The following is a 14,811-nucleotide window of genomic DNA, read 5'->3' as shown; positions in this document are numbered from 1 at the left end:
CAGCCACTAATTATTCTTAACTCTTTAAACCTGCAAAGTGGCAGGTTTAGGCTTTCTCTTAAAAAAAATTAAAATATACTGGAGAGAAAATTTCAGCGACTCATTTAAGGCTCTAGACTATTCTGCTCTCTCCAGATGCTCTGGAAAATGATTCACTCCACTGAACTCATAGGTGCAGATTTATCATCTGCTGATTTTTAGGATAACTAGCATTCAAAAGAAATCTTACGCCTAGTTTATATTTCTACAAATGAAGAAATTTAACCTGTGCATTGTACTTGATAGATTTTTGTGATCACGAACGACAATTTCATCAGTCAGTAACAGGATAATTCACTGCAACAAATCTCTGAACTTCGGTTCACATTTAAAAGTGATACCTAACCACCACTAAAATAAATAGATTATTCCACTAATATTTTTTTTAAAATAGGGAACTGGGTGACACAGTGCATTAGACACTGGTCTTTCATTTTGGAGACCTGGTTTCAAATTCAGTCCTGACTAATGGGTGAAAGTCTGTTCGTTGTGTGAAGCGAGTTTGGGTAGTCCCAATCCAGTCTCCTCGGTGACTTTAACGCCAGGGTCAGCAAGGACACAGACCTCTGGAGAGGCGTGATTGGCAGAGAGGGGATAGGGAAAGCTAACTCCAGCAGTACCCGACTTCTGACAAAATGTCTAGAGCATGAACTGGTCATCACCAACACCTTGTTCCGCCAGAGGGACAAATACAAGGCATCGTGGTAACACCCTCGCTCCAAACACTGGCTCCTGCTCAACTGTCATCGCCGAGCCAGGGATCGCAAGGATGTGCGCATCACCCATGCATGACAGGAGCTGACGACTGCTCGATGGACCACCGCTTAATCTGATCCATCATTGACATCAACATAGCCCCAAAGTGAAGGGGGCAGCAGAAGCAGTGCCGCAAAAAAAGTCAATGCCGGGGCACTTAAAGACCCAGCTAAGAGAACACTATACAGCCAGCACCTCACAGCTAACCTGGCATGCCTTGATGATCCCGAGATGCAGAATGCCCACAGCGCTTAGTCTGCCCTCCAGGCCTCCATAACCAGTGCCTGTGAAGAGACACTCGATCACTCAACCAGGAAACACCAGGACTGGCTTGATGAGAATGATCAGGACATTCAAGAGCTAATAGATCGCAAGTGCAGGGCATTTCTGAATCTTAAACAACCCAACTCGGGAGCAAGGCAGCATTACAGACGGCTCAAGGCTGAGGACCAACAAAAAACCCGGGACCTAAACGGGATGGAGAAAGCACAGGAGGTACAGCAGCTGGCCGACAGCCATGGTGTGCAAGGATTCTTCATCGCAACCATGGCCACCTTCGGTCCAAACACCCAAGGCCCCACCCCACTGCTGGCCAAGAACGGGGAATCACTCATCAAGGACACCGAGGCAGTCAGGGCACACTGGAAGGAGCACTTCGAAAATCTCCTCAATCGAGACTCTGCCTTTGACTTGAGTGTTCTCGACTTCATTCCGCAGCATGTTACTCGCCATGACCTCAGTGAGACCCCAACACTGCATGAGGTAGAAAAAGCCATAAGACAGCTAAAAAAAACAAGGCTACGGGAGCAGATAAAATCCCTGCTGAGGCACTGAAGTATGGCGGAAAGGCACTGCTAGCGCGAATACACGACCTCATCTCTCTCATCTGGAGGGAGGAGAGCATGCCAGGAGATTTTAGAGATGCAGTGATTGTGACCATCTTTAAAAAAGGGGACAAGTCCGACTGCGGCAACTACAGAGGAATCTCCCTATCAGCCACTGGGAAAGTTGTCACTAGAGTACTCCTCAACTGTGTTCTCCCTGTGGCCGAGGAGCTCCTCCCGAAGTCACAATGTGGATTTCGCCCCCTACGGGGCACAATGGACATGATTTTTGCAGTGCGACAGCTGCAGGGAAAATTCAGGGAACAGCGCTAGCCCTTATACATGGCTTTCTTCGCCCTTATAAAGGCCTTTGACACTGGCAATCGCGAGAGTCTATGGAGGGTCCTCCTCCATTTCGGAATCCCCCAAAAGTTCGTCACCATCCTTCGCCTGCTCCGCGACGACATGCAGGCCGTGATCCTTACCAATGGATCCATCACAGACCCAATCCACGTCTGGACCGGGATCAAGCAGGGCTGTATCATTGCCCCAACCCTCTTCTCAATCTTCCTTGCTGCCATGCTCCACCTCACAGTCGACAAGCTCCCCGCTGGAGTGGAACTAAACTACAGAATGAGTGGGAACCTGCTTAACCTTCGCCGTCCCCAGGCCAGATCCAAGACCACCTCAACCTCTGTCGTCGAGCTACAGTGCGCAGACGATGCCTGCATCTGCGCACACAGAGGCTGAATTCCAGGACATAGTCGACATATTTATTGAGGCGTACGAAAGCATGGGCCTTACGCTAAACATCAGTGAGACAAAGGTCCTCCACCAGCCTGTCCTCACCGCACAGCACTGCCTCCCAGTCATCAAGATCCACGGCACGGCCCTGGACACCGTGGACCACTTCCCTTATCTCGGGAGCCTCCTATCAACAAAAGCAGGCATTGACAACGAAATCCAACACCGCCTCCAGTGCGCCAATGCAGCCTTCGGCCGCCTGAGGCAAAGAGTGTTTGAAGACCAGGCCCTCAAAACTGTCACCAAGCTCATGATCTATAGGGCTGTATTAATACCCGCCCTCCTGTATGGCTCAGAAACATGGACCATGTACAGTAGGCACCTCAAGCTGGAGAAATACCACCAACGATGTCTCCGCAAGCTCCTACAAATCCCCTGGGAGGACAGACGAACCAACATTGGCGTCCTCGACCAGGCCAACATCCCCAGCATTGAAGCACTGACCACACTTGATCAGCTCTGCTGGGCAGGCCACACAGTTCGCATGCCAGACATGCGACTCCCAAAGCAAGCGCTCTACTCTGAACTCCTTCACAGGAAACGAGCCAAAGGTGGGCAGCGGAAACGTTACAAGGGCACCCTCAAAGTCTCCCTGATAAAAGTGCAACATCCCCACTGAAACCTGGAAATCCCTGGCTAAAGACCACCCTAAGTGGAGGAAGTGCATCCGGGAGGGCGCTGAGCTCCTCGAGTCTCGTTGCCGAGAGCATGCAGAAATAAAGTGCAGGCAGCGGAAAGAGCATGCAGCAAACCAGTCTCACCCACCCCTTCCCTCAACGGCTATCTATCCCACCTGTGACAGAGACTGTGGTTCTCTATTGGACTGTACAGCTACCTAAGAACTCATGTTAAGAGTGGAAGCAAGTCTTCCTCGATTCCGAGGGACTGCCTATGATGATGACGAGTGAACAAACACTTGCAAGCACAAAATTGACACTATTTGGGAATCTTTTTCACAGGGATAACTGGAAGACGACTGCAGGAAATTGAAAATTAGGGCACTGGTGCAGTAAGGGTGTTCTTGAGGCTTAGATGAGGCACATTGTGAGGACAGAGTAGGAAGTTTTACACTTCATCTAGCTATGCTTCACCTGATTTGAAAGTCCACAATGCTGACGCTGGGGGCCTGAAATAGGAAGAGTTCCAACCCCAGCACCAACTTTGACGAACACAAAAAGTATTATCGTCCAATGTGATTCTTGTGAATTGGGCACCATTTACATTTGTGAAATCACTTATATAGCAGTTATTGAAAAAAATTCACAAATTCAGTACAATTAAAAATACCTGACCACTGTTTTGGGGAAATTTCACACCAGTACTTCCTAACTGAGAGAACGTCCTTCAGCAGAATGCTGTTGTAGTCAGCCCCATAGGCAGCACAGCTAAATTTATTCTGCAGAATATCCATGATGTGATTGAGAAGGTCCTGACATTTCAGACGTGGTCCTCCTAAATAATACAATATGATTAATGAAACAGCAACAAACAATGCAAGCATTGCCCCTCGAGCTCCTAAAATTGTGGAGACATTACAAATTATGAATCAAGCAAGAAACCCCTGTTTCAAACGAAGACACAGGACTAATGTCATTGTATTGTTTGATCTTACTGAAGTACACTGGTAGATTTTGTGATAAATAAAAATCAACACATAAATGCTCACTGGATTCAATAGCTGTGCCCTCAATTGACTTTCTCCCACCTAGATTATGAGTGCCAGGACAGTAACAGAACAGGGTGGCAAAGAAATAGATACTTAAACATGTTCCAAAAACAGGAATTTCTCTATTTTTGATGTTGAGAACGGGGGCATGGGGAGGGAGGAAAAGTCGCCCCACAGATTTGTTCGTTAGTACACAAATTTTGAACTAGACTCTAGCATTTGGGTTCCTTCGACAAACTTTACAATATAGTGCTTTTGATTGACAATTGCTCCAAATTACAACTTTGTAATTCAACTTACACAACAAACCATACATAATGCACCTTAAGACTGTATCTTGGAGATAAGGATGCTATAACTGATCCTAAACATTTCCTGATTTGAGAATACTCAAAAAAAACCACAAAAATTATTGAGTTTAGAACGAGCCAATCAGCTCAACAATTGAGTAGGATAATGTTGTTGATCACGTCAAAGGCTACCGACAGGATGAGGAGAGATAATGCACCAGTAATGGTGTACATCCTTTCTGACGTTGATTAGGTTAGTTTTAGTGCTGTGGCAGGACAGAAACCCGACTAAAGAGGTTCAAATCAGGAAAGATGGGCACGGATTTGGGAGACGACAACACGGTCAAGGACTCAAGATGAAAAGTAGGTTGGAGATGGGATTGTCGTTTGCCAGGACAGAGGGGTCAAGGGTGGTTTTGTTGAGAGCTGTGATGATGGTGGTTTTGAAAGCAAGAGGGACAGCACCTGAGGGCAGGGAACTATTTATCAGCTAGCATGGAGGTCAGGAACCGAAACTGGGTGGTCACTTTCCTCATAGAAACATAGAAAATAGGTGGAGTAGGCCATTCGGCCCTTCGAGCCTGCACCACCATTCAATAAGATCATGGCTGATCATTCCCTCAGTAGCCTTTTCCTGCTTTCTCTCCATACCCCTTGATCCCTTTAGCCCTAAGGGCCATATCTAACTCCCTCTTGAATATATCCAATGAACTGGCATCAACAACTCTCTGCGGCAGGGAATTCCACAGGTTAACAACTCTCTGAGTGAAGAAGTTTCTCCTCATCTCAGTCCTAAATGGCCTACCCCTTATCCTAAGACTGTGTCCCCTGGTTCTGGACTTCCCCAACATCGGGAACATTCTTCCCGCATCTAACCTGTCCAGTCCCGTCAGAATCTTATATGTTTTTATAAGATCCCCTCTCATCCTTCTGAACTCCAGTGGAGAAAGGCCCGGTTGATCCAGTCTCTCCTCATAGGTCAGTCCAGCCATCCCTGGAATCAGTCTGTGAACCTTCGCTGCACTCCCTCAATAGCAAGAACATCCTTCCTAATAATAGAAGTAACTGAAATGTGGCTGCTGGTGGGTCAGGATCAGCAATTGAATGCATCTGGATATAAAACTTTCAGGAGGAATGGGAAAGGAAGAAAGGCACACTGGCAGTGGTATTAATTTGACAATATTTAAACTCTTGTACTTTGATAGAGAAATAGTCCAAACTGAATCCCTTGGGATTAAGTTTAGGAATAGCAAGAGATTACTGAGAGTATAATACAGACCATTGAACCTGGTAAGGAAATAGTGGATGAAATTTGTAGACAAAATTTAGAGAGGTGTATGTAATAATAGATTTACAATTGTAGGATATTTAAATTATCCAATAATGCAGTGAAAACAGTACCGGGACCTCTGCACATGCGTGCTAGAGTGTGTGTGCGTGTGCAGTAGGTCCTTGCCCCCAGAATCTCTGCGTGTGCTCTGTAGGCTGTGTGGGAGGGGCCCGAAGTGCGCCGCCCCTATCCCTGGCCAATTGGGCTCAATCACTTTAGGTTCTTCCATGTTTGGCATAAATCACAATATTTGGGGAAAAATAAATGGTCTCTAAAGTACATAATTAGAAATAGATTGTGAATATAGGAAAACACTATTTCAAACATTTTGATTTTCAACAGTGAATCAAGACCCAAAGGGATTTCAGAAATGTTTAAATGAATTCCACCCTCCGCCATGACTTAGGCAGTTCACCCAGTGAGTAGTTGAGCCACACATACCAGGGAGGTCCCAGGTTCCATCCACAATCTGTGCGAGTTACTCAATCTCAGCTGCTGAGTCCATAGCAGGAATGTTACAAATTGTTAAGGAGGGTTGAAAAAAAATGGCCATGATTCCCACACCTGTTCATTAAGCAGCAACACTTGCTGAAAAAGTGTGTGGGTGCAAATGGCGGAAAAAACAGGATCAAGCTCAGCTGTGATGCACACGGCACTAAACATTCAAAGTTATGGCTTATATGTAAATCATGGCATGGTGCCTTTGGAATCTTAGCAATTCATAGAAAGGAATAGGACAACAGAACAAGGAGAGAGGAACGGATGTCAAAATACATTTTGTTCATTTGCAATTTGTTGTGTATCTGTAAAGCATGCACTCCCATGTTCTGCCACCAGGGAGCACATCCCTTGGGAGCACTGTATATAAAACCAGCCCCCTAAGGCCTGTTCCTCACTCTGGAGTGTCTTAATAAAGACTGAGGTCACTGTTACTTTAACCTCCCTCTGTGCAGTCTCATCTGTGTTAGGAACACAATAACTGGCGACGAGTACACGAATCCAACGCAAAGATGCAGCAAACTGTGGGCATCCTGGAGAAGTTCTCGGAGGGTGAGGACTGGGAAGTCTATGTCGAACGGTTAGACCAGTACGTGTAGATGATTAGCTGGACGGAGAAGGAAGCGCTGCAAAAAGGAGAGCGGTCCTCCTCACAGTCTGCGGGGCACCGACCTACAGCCTCATGTAGAATCTTCTGGCTCCGGTGAAACCCACAGATAAGTCGTATGAGGAGCTGTGTACACTGGTTCGGGAGCATCTTAACCGAGGGAGAGCGTGCTGATGGCGAGGTATCAGTTCTACACGTGCCAGCAATCTGAAGGTCAGGAAGTGGCGAGCTTTGTCGTCGAGCTAAGGCGACTTGCAGGACAATGTGAGTTTGATGGCTATCTGGAGCAAAGACTCAGAGACTTTTTTGTACTGGGCATTGGCCACGAGACCATCCTACGAAAACTTTTGACTGTAGAGACACCGACCCTCAGTAAGGCCATTGCCATAGCACAGGCGTTTATGTCCACCAGTGATAACACCAAACAAATCTCTCAGCACACAACTGCTAGCAATGTTCATAAATTAACTGGAACTGTGTTTGCGAGCACAGGGCAGAAATCAAGAGTCTGCAACTGCCAGTAGGCCTCAGGTGACCCAGATGACTCAAGAGTCCGCAACAAAGGATGAATGCAAGGCAATTCACACCTTGTTGGCGTTGTGGAGGCTTCCAAGAGTATGTTTGCAAGAGCTGTGAACAATGGGGCACCTCCAACGAACTTCAAGCTCTGCAAAACCTGCTAACCACCACGTGGCGAGGAAGATCGGTCCATGGTGGATCAAAGCAATTTCGAGCCTCAGAGAGAGGAGGCAGATGCTGAAGTACACGGGGTGCACACATTTTCGATGAAATGTCCACCTATAATGCGAAATGTAAAATTGAATGGCTTACCCGTAGCCATGGAACTGGACACTAGCGCTAGCCAATCCATCATGAGTAAAAAGATGTTTGAGAGACTGTGGTGCAACAAGGTACTCAGACCAGCCCTGAGCCCCATCCACACGAAACTGAGAACATACACCAAAGAGCTCATCACTGTCCTGGGCAGCGCCATGGTCAAGGTCACCTACGAAGGCACGGTGCACGAACTGCCACTCTGGATTGTCCCAGGTCCACACTGCTTGGAAAGAGCTGGCTGGGCAAAATCCACTGGAACTGGGATGACATCCAAGCGCTATCACATGTCGATGAGGCCTCATGTACCCAGATTCTTAACAAATTTCCTTCCCTTTTTGAGCCAGGCATTGGAAACTTTTCCGGGGCGAAGGTGCGGATCCACTTCATCCCAGAGGCACGACCCATTCACCACAAGGCGCAAGCGGTACCTCACATGATGAGGGAGAGTGTGGAAATCGAGCTGGACAGACTGCAACGCGAGGGCATCATCTCCCCAGTGGAATTCAGCGAGCAGGCCAGCCCGATTGTTCCAGTACTCAAAAGTGATGGCACGGTCAGGATTTGCGCCGATTATAAAGTAACTATTAATTGTTTCTCACTACAGGACCAATACACGCTACCTAAGGCAGATGACCTATTTGCGACGCTGGCAGGAGGCAAGACGTTCACCAAGCTCGACCTGACTTCGGCCTACATGACGCAAGAGCTGGAGGAGTCTTCAAAGGGCCTCACCTGCATCAACACGCACAAGGGACTGTTCATCTACAATAGATGCCCGTTTGGAATTCGGTCGGCTGCAGCGATCTTCTAGAGAAACATGGAGAGCCTACTCAAGTCGGTACCACGCACGATGGTTTTTCAGGACAACATATTGGTCACTGGTCGGGACACCGTCAAGCACCGACAAAACCTGGAGGAGGTCCTCCAGCGACTGGATTGCGTAGGGCTGCGGCTGAAGAGGTCGGAATGGCAACAGAAGTGGAGTTTTTAGGAAGAAAGATCGCGGCAGACGGCATTCGGCCCACAGACGGCAAGATAGGCTATCAGGAACGCGCCCAGGCCACAGAATGTCACGGAGCTGTGGTTGTTCCTGGGACTCCTCAACTATTTTGGTAACTTCCTACCGGGGTTAAGCACCCTCTTAGAACCCCTACATGTGTTATTGCGTAAAGGTGAGAACTGGGTATGGGGGAAAAAAACCAAATAATTGCTTTTGAGAAAGCCAGAGACATTTTATGCTCCAACAAGCTGCTTGTATTGTATAACCCGTGTAAAAGACTTGTGCTAGCATGTGATGCGTCATTGTACGGAGTCGGGTGTTTATTACAACAAGCCAACGTTGCGGGGAAGTTGCAAACTGTTGCCTATGCCTCTAGGAGCTTGTCTAAGGCCGAGAGGGCCTACAGCATGATTCAGAAAGAGGCATTAGCGTGTGTGTTCGGGAGAAAGAAAATGCATCAGTACCTGTTTGGCCTCAAATTTGAGCTGGAAACCGATCACAAGCCCCTCATATCCCTGTTCGCTGAAAACAAGGGGATAAATACCAATGCCTCAGCCCACATACATAGGTGGGCACTCACGCTATCAGCGTATAACTATACCATCCGCCACAGGCCAGGCACCGAGAACTGTGCGGATGCTTTCAGTCGGCTACCATTACCCACCACAGGGGTGGAAATGGCGCAGCCTGCAAACTTGTTGATGGTGGCGCAGCCCGCAGACTTGTTGATGGTCATGGAAGCGTTTGAAAATGATAAATCACCTGTCACGGCCCGCCAGATTAGGACTTGGATCAGCCAAGATCCTCTGCTGTCCCTAGTAAAAATCTGTGTACTGCATGGGAGCTGGGCCAGCATCCCTGTTGAAATGCAAGAGCTAATCAGGCTGTTCCAGCGGCGAAAGGACGAGCTGTCCATTCAGGCAGACTGCCTATTGTGGGGTAACCACTTGGTGCTACCCAAAAAGGGCAGAGAGACGTTCATCTCGGATCTCCACAGCACACACCCCGGTATAGTAATGATGAAAGCGATAGTCAGATCCCATGTGTGGTGGCCCGGTATCGACTCTGACTTAGAGTCCTGTGTACGGCAATGCAGCGTGTGTGCTCAATTGAGCAACGCGCCCAGAGAGGCACCACTAAGTTTGTGATCCTGGCCCTCCAGACCATGGTCGAGGATCCATGTCAACTATGCGGGCCCGTTTCTCGGTAAAATGTTCCTGGTGGTGGTGGATGCTTTTTCAAAATGGATTGAATGTGAAATAATGTCGGGAAGCACCGCCACCATTGAAAGCCTGAGGGCCAGGTTTGTCACCCACGGCCTGCCTGACACACTGGTCAGTGACAACGGGCCATGTTTCAACAGTGCCGAATTTAAAGATCAAACATGTCACCTCGGCCCCGTTTAAACCAGCCTCCAATGGGCAGGCAGGGCGGGCAGTACAATCAAACAGAGCCTTAAACGAGTCACAGAAGGCTCACTCCAAACCTGCCTGTCCCGAGTACTGCTCAGCTACTGCACGAGACCCCACTCGCTCACAGGGGTGCCCCCAGCTGAGCTATTCTTGAAAAGGACACTTAAAACCAGACTCTCGCTGGTTCACCCCAACCTGCATGATCAGGTAGAGAGCAGGCGGCAGCAACAAAATGTAAACGATGGTCGCGCCACTGTGTCACGGGAAATTGATCTGAATGACCCCGTGTATGTGCTAAACTATGGACATGGTCCCAAGTGGATCGCGGGCACGATGATAGCTAAAGCAGGGAGTTGGGTGTTTGTAGTCAAACTAGACAATGGACAAATTTGCAGAAAGCACCTAGACCAAATGAGGCTGCGGTTCACAGACTGCCTTGAACAACCCACAGCAGACACCACCTTTTTCGAGCCCACAACACACACCAAAGGATCAACAATACCACCCCGGACCAGGAAATCGAACCCATCACGCCCAACAGCCCAACAAGGCCAGGCTCATCCAGCAGCCCTGCAGGGCCAACAACATGCCAGCCCAGCAAGGGCACAGCCAACACAACAGAACAGACATTTGTACTGAGGTGGTCCACCAGGGAAAGAAAGGCTCCCGACCGCCTCACCTTGTAAATAGTTTTCACTTTGACTTTGGGGGGGGGGTGGAGGTGGAGTGATGTTGTGTATCTGTAAAGCATGCACTCCCATGTTCCGCCACCATGGAGCACATCCCCTGAAGTCCCAAGGGATCCCAGCATCCCTTGGGAGCACTGTATATAAGCCGGCCCCCAAGGCCTGTTCCTCATTCTGGAGTGTCTTAATAAAGACTGAGATCACTGTTACTTTAACCTCTCTGTGTGCAGTCTCATCTGTGTTAGGAACACAATACATTTGATCCTGCAAAAAAAGATCTAGATTTTATTAACTGGGAATATATGTAGTATAAATAGATTTTAAAATAAAGAAGACTGTGGACGGTCACGTGTTGTTGGTGTCCATTATAAAAATGGGCCCCAACAGCGTGCAACTTGCCAGCTCATCAAGTAATGAAACCTCCGCCCCCCCATATGAAAAAGTTGAAAACCAAATCATTGTTCAAATCCAAAATCAACTTTGTTTGAACTCTGCTGACAGACTTGGTCATTTCTGCTAATTATACATTCAGTATTTCAACGTCCGCGTTCTTTCTCAGGCCAACATCCCCAGCATCGAGGCATTAATTATACTCAATCCGTTTTGATGGATGGGCCACATTGTCCGCATGCCTGATACAAGTCTCCAGAAACATGCACTCTACTCCAAGTTCCGTCACGGCAAGCGATTTCCAGGAGGGCAGAGAAAACTTTTCAAGGACGTTCTCAAAACCTCCTTGAAAAATGGAACAACCTCATCGACTCTTGGGAATCCCTGGCTCAAGACTGCTCAATTTTCAGGAGAAGCATTCGAGAAGTCGCCGAACACTTTGAATCTCTTCGTTGGGAGCATGTGGAAACCAAGTACAAACAGCGGAAGGAGCATACTACAAACCAAGCACCCCACCCACCCATCCCTTCAACCACCACCTGCCCCACTTGTGGCAGAGTCTGTAGATTCCGTATAGGACTCATTAGTCACCTCAGAACCCCATTAATACTGGTGTGGAAGCAAGTCATCCTCGACTCCGGGGGACTGCCTAAGAAGAAGAATTTCTAAACACAGCATCGGCAATTCCAAAAATTGAAAGCTGCTAAGCAGGTGAAGCAATATATCTTCAGAAACTATTTCAGCAGCAATCTTGTCCTCCAGCCTGATTAATCATCATAAGAGAATGAGATTAGCATTTTGAGTTTTTTTTTTTAAATCAAAGCCAACATACGGCCAGTATGTGTTGAGAAATGTTCAGATAAATACAATACATACCATATTTAATAGCAGAGTTAAATTAATAATGTTTTTCAACAGGAAAAGAATAGTTGATTTGAAAAAGATTTAAAATATTTAGACTCTGCTCACTTTTATTGGCCCATCGGATAAAATATTTCATGATACTGCTGATTTCTTGCATCTTCTTCTGCCGGTTGGCTTGGGTAGTTGCTGACACTTTGGGGTTGGCCGCCTGGAGACATTCGGTCTCTTTCTGGATGTACTTCTGCAGAAATCTAGAACACAAGCATTTTGTGGAAGTCATAGCAGGAATGGAATCCAAGGAGAATTCTTTTAAGTTTTATTAAGCAAGATTCTGTGCTGCTGTTCACTAGATTAAATAAAGGGATATGGGAACAGGGTGGGCATTTGGGATTAGGACTACCACTTGTGTGAAGTATAAACACCAACATGGACTGATTGGGCCGAATGGCCTATTTTTGTATTGCAATTTCTATGTAATTCTGCACAACTAAACCAAAAATCTTGGGAAACTAAAACTTCATCTGGCTGTGGTAATGAAAATGAGAGAAAATTCAATCAATGTAGACTTTAAATCAATCCTCACACTAGAAAGGGAAATGGCCATTACACAGTACGGAGTGTATTTTAGATTGCAGAACCTTCTCTACGTATCTAGAAACTTTGCATACACATAGAAAAGGGCAAACATAGATTTATTTAAGAATAGCATTGCTCACTTCCAGCAGACTGCACTGAAAAGATGACTTCCCATTTTAAAGTCAAGAAATTTCAACATGACAAAATTATTCTTATCACTGGTATATAAAAAAAGGGACTAAATGACGCTATAGACTAATTCATGCAGAACTTGAGGTATCCTCTGCAGTGAGCTGCATGGTTGGTCCAGAAACACAAGAAACCCTGATGGACTTGCTATCAATGCAATATTCAAGTTTTTTAAAAAATACATTAAAAAAAATATTAACATAATACAACTCTGCAACTTTCCACAATATATGTATAATATGGGCTCGTATATATGAAGACATCGTTTTGTAATTCAGTACTTGCTTCTGTAATAGTAGAGGTTTTGTGATACTTGGTTAGGCACCCACAGCAATTTTTACAAGGGCATATTTGCCAAATTTACCTAAAAACTGCATCCCAGTTCAACTGTTTTGGATGTTTTGATTCAGAATTTCGATCCAACTGCTCTATGGCTTCTGGTGTCCGAATAAGACGTTTAAATTTATCTACTTCTTTCTAAAAAAAAACACAAGGTGTTAAAGCCATGATTAGCCTGGTAAGAGACACTGTAAAAAAAAAACTACAAAGTGTGCATTCAATCTTTGAAATCAAAATTGCAAAATCAGCAGTAGAGGATCCCTGAGCACAAGCTGATCCTTAATGTCATAGAGGAGAAACAGATCTACTTTCAAGTCCTGCTCCTCCCAATTCCTACGGGGGTAGAAGGAAGGCGGCAGGAGGAGAAACAGACGGAGTGAGAAAGAGAGGAAAAAGTGAAAGGCAGAGGCATCAGGCCAGGCAGACAAAGAAGCAGGGAAATAATATATAATGCAACAAGAACGAACGTTCAAACAACTGGCAACAACTAAATGCAATTTACAGCCGAGATGTTTCCATTCTAGTTTTTAATTAATTGGCCACAAAGTGTCTTCTGTACTTTTCAAAGAAGTTTAATAAGATACATTGTATTACCTTTCTCTCTGTAGCCTTGTCATTGTCAAATTGGCGACAGCAGAGGAGCAACTCATGAAGTGCAAGACTCATGGTTCCTTTGGAAAGCAGTGGAATGAATCCTACAAAATAAAAATTAACTAGAGCTTACATTTTTAATGGACAACCATCATCCTACAAATATTTCTATGAAGAGATAGAAACAGTGGATTCAAGTTTCAGCCTGAGTTTATTGGAGCAACTAGTTTAGATTGGAGCATCTTAGAAATTGCAATTCTCGGCATTTAGTTTGCTCCAGTTCTAGTGAGTTAGAATAGTTCCATTTTAGAACAGATTTTTTTTGCAAAAGGGGGCGTGTCAGGCAGCAAAAACTTACTCCAAACTAACTTAGAATGGAGTAAGTGTAGATTTTTGTACTCAGAAAAACCTTGCCTCCATTTATAAATCAGGCGTAGGGAACGAGAGATTTGGGAGGGGGAGGGATGTTTACAAGCATTAAACACTTCACTTTTACAAATAAAGATCCATCATCAATAATAAATGATAAATAAATCAATAAATCAATCCAAAAAAAAAATCAAATAAATAAAAAATTAAGGTTCTACTCACCGACTGCAGCACCGGGAGCCCTCCAACAGCGTGCTGGGATGGCCCCCCCACCCCCACAGTGTCTCTCTCTCTCTCAGTGTTTCTCTCTCTCTGGCAGTGTCTCTCTGTTTGGAAGAGGAGGAGGGAGGGGGGGGAAGAGGAGGAGGGAGGGGGGGGAAGAGGAGGAGGGAGGGGGGGGAAGAGGAGGAGGGAGGGGGGGGAAGAGGAGGAGGGAGGGGGGGGAAGAGGAGGAGGGAGGGGGGGAAGAGGAGGAGGGAGGGGGGGAAGAGGAGGAGGGAGGGGGGGGAAGAGGAGGAGGGAGGGGGGGGAAGAGGAGGAGGGAGGGGGGGGAAGAGGAGGAGGGAGGGGGGGAAGAGGAGGAGGGAGGGGGGGAAGAGGAGGAGGGAGGGGGGGGAAGAGGAGGAGGGAGGGAGGGGAAGAGGAGGAGGGAGGGGGGGGGAAGAGGAGGAGGGAGGGGGGGGGAAGAGGAGGAGGGAGGGGGGGGGAAGAGGAGGAGGGAGGGGAGGGGGGGGGGAAGAGGAG

At 46.8% G+C, this 14,811-nt stretch overlaps 1 protein-coding gene across 1 annotated transcript in view; it reads right to left on the bottom strand.

Moving 5' to 3' along the window:
• LOC139257740 (serine-protein kinase ATM-like) overlaps positions 1-14,811 on the bottom strand; it is a 44,587-nt gene that overhangs the window by 22,491 nt on the left and 7,285 nt on the right. Inside the window, exons 2-5 of the mRNA XM_070874604.1 lie at positions 13,702-13,802; positions 13,133-13,245; positions 12,109-12,254; positions 3,711-3,875 (exon numbers count right to left, since the gene is read on the bottom strand). Coding sequence (XP_070730705.1) covers positions 3,711-3,875; positions 12,109-12,254; positions 13,133-13,245; positions 13,702-13,773 — 496 coding nt within the window. The 5' untranslated portion in view covers positions 13,774-13,802. The remainder of the gene's footprint in view (positions 1-3,710; positions 3,876-12,108; positions 12,255-13,132; positions 13,246-13,701; positions 13,803-14,811) is intronic.

This window comes from Pristiophorus japonicus, unplaced genomic scaffold (genome assembly GCF_044704955.1).
Source record: "Pristiophorus japonicus isolate sPriJap1 unplaced genomic scaffold, sPriJap1.hap1 HAP1_SCAFFOLD_904, whole genome shotgun sequence".
Classification (NCBI taxonomy): Eukaryota; Metazoa; Chordata; class Chondrichthyes; family Pristiophoridae; genus Pristiophorus; species Pristiophorus japonicus.
The sequence above is the reverse complement of the archived record's forward strand: the minus strand, read 5'-3'. Positions and strand labels throughout refer to the sequence as shown.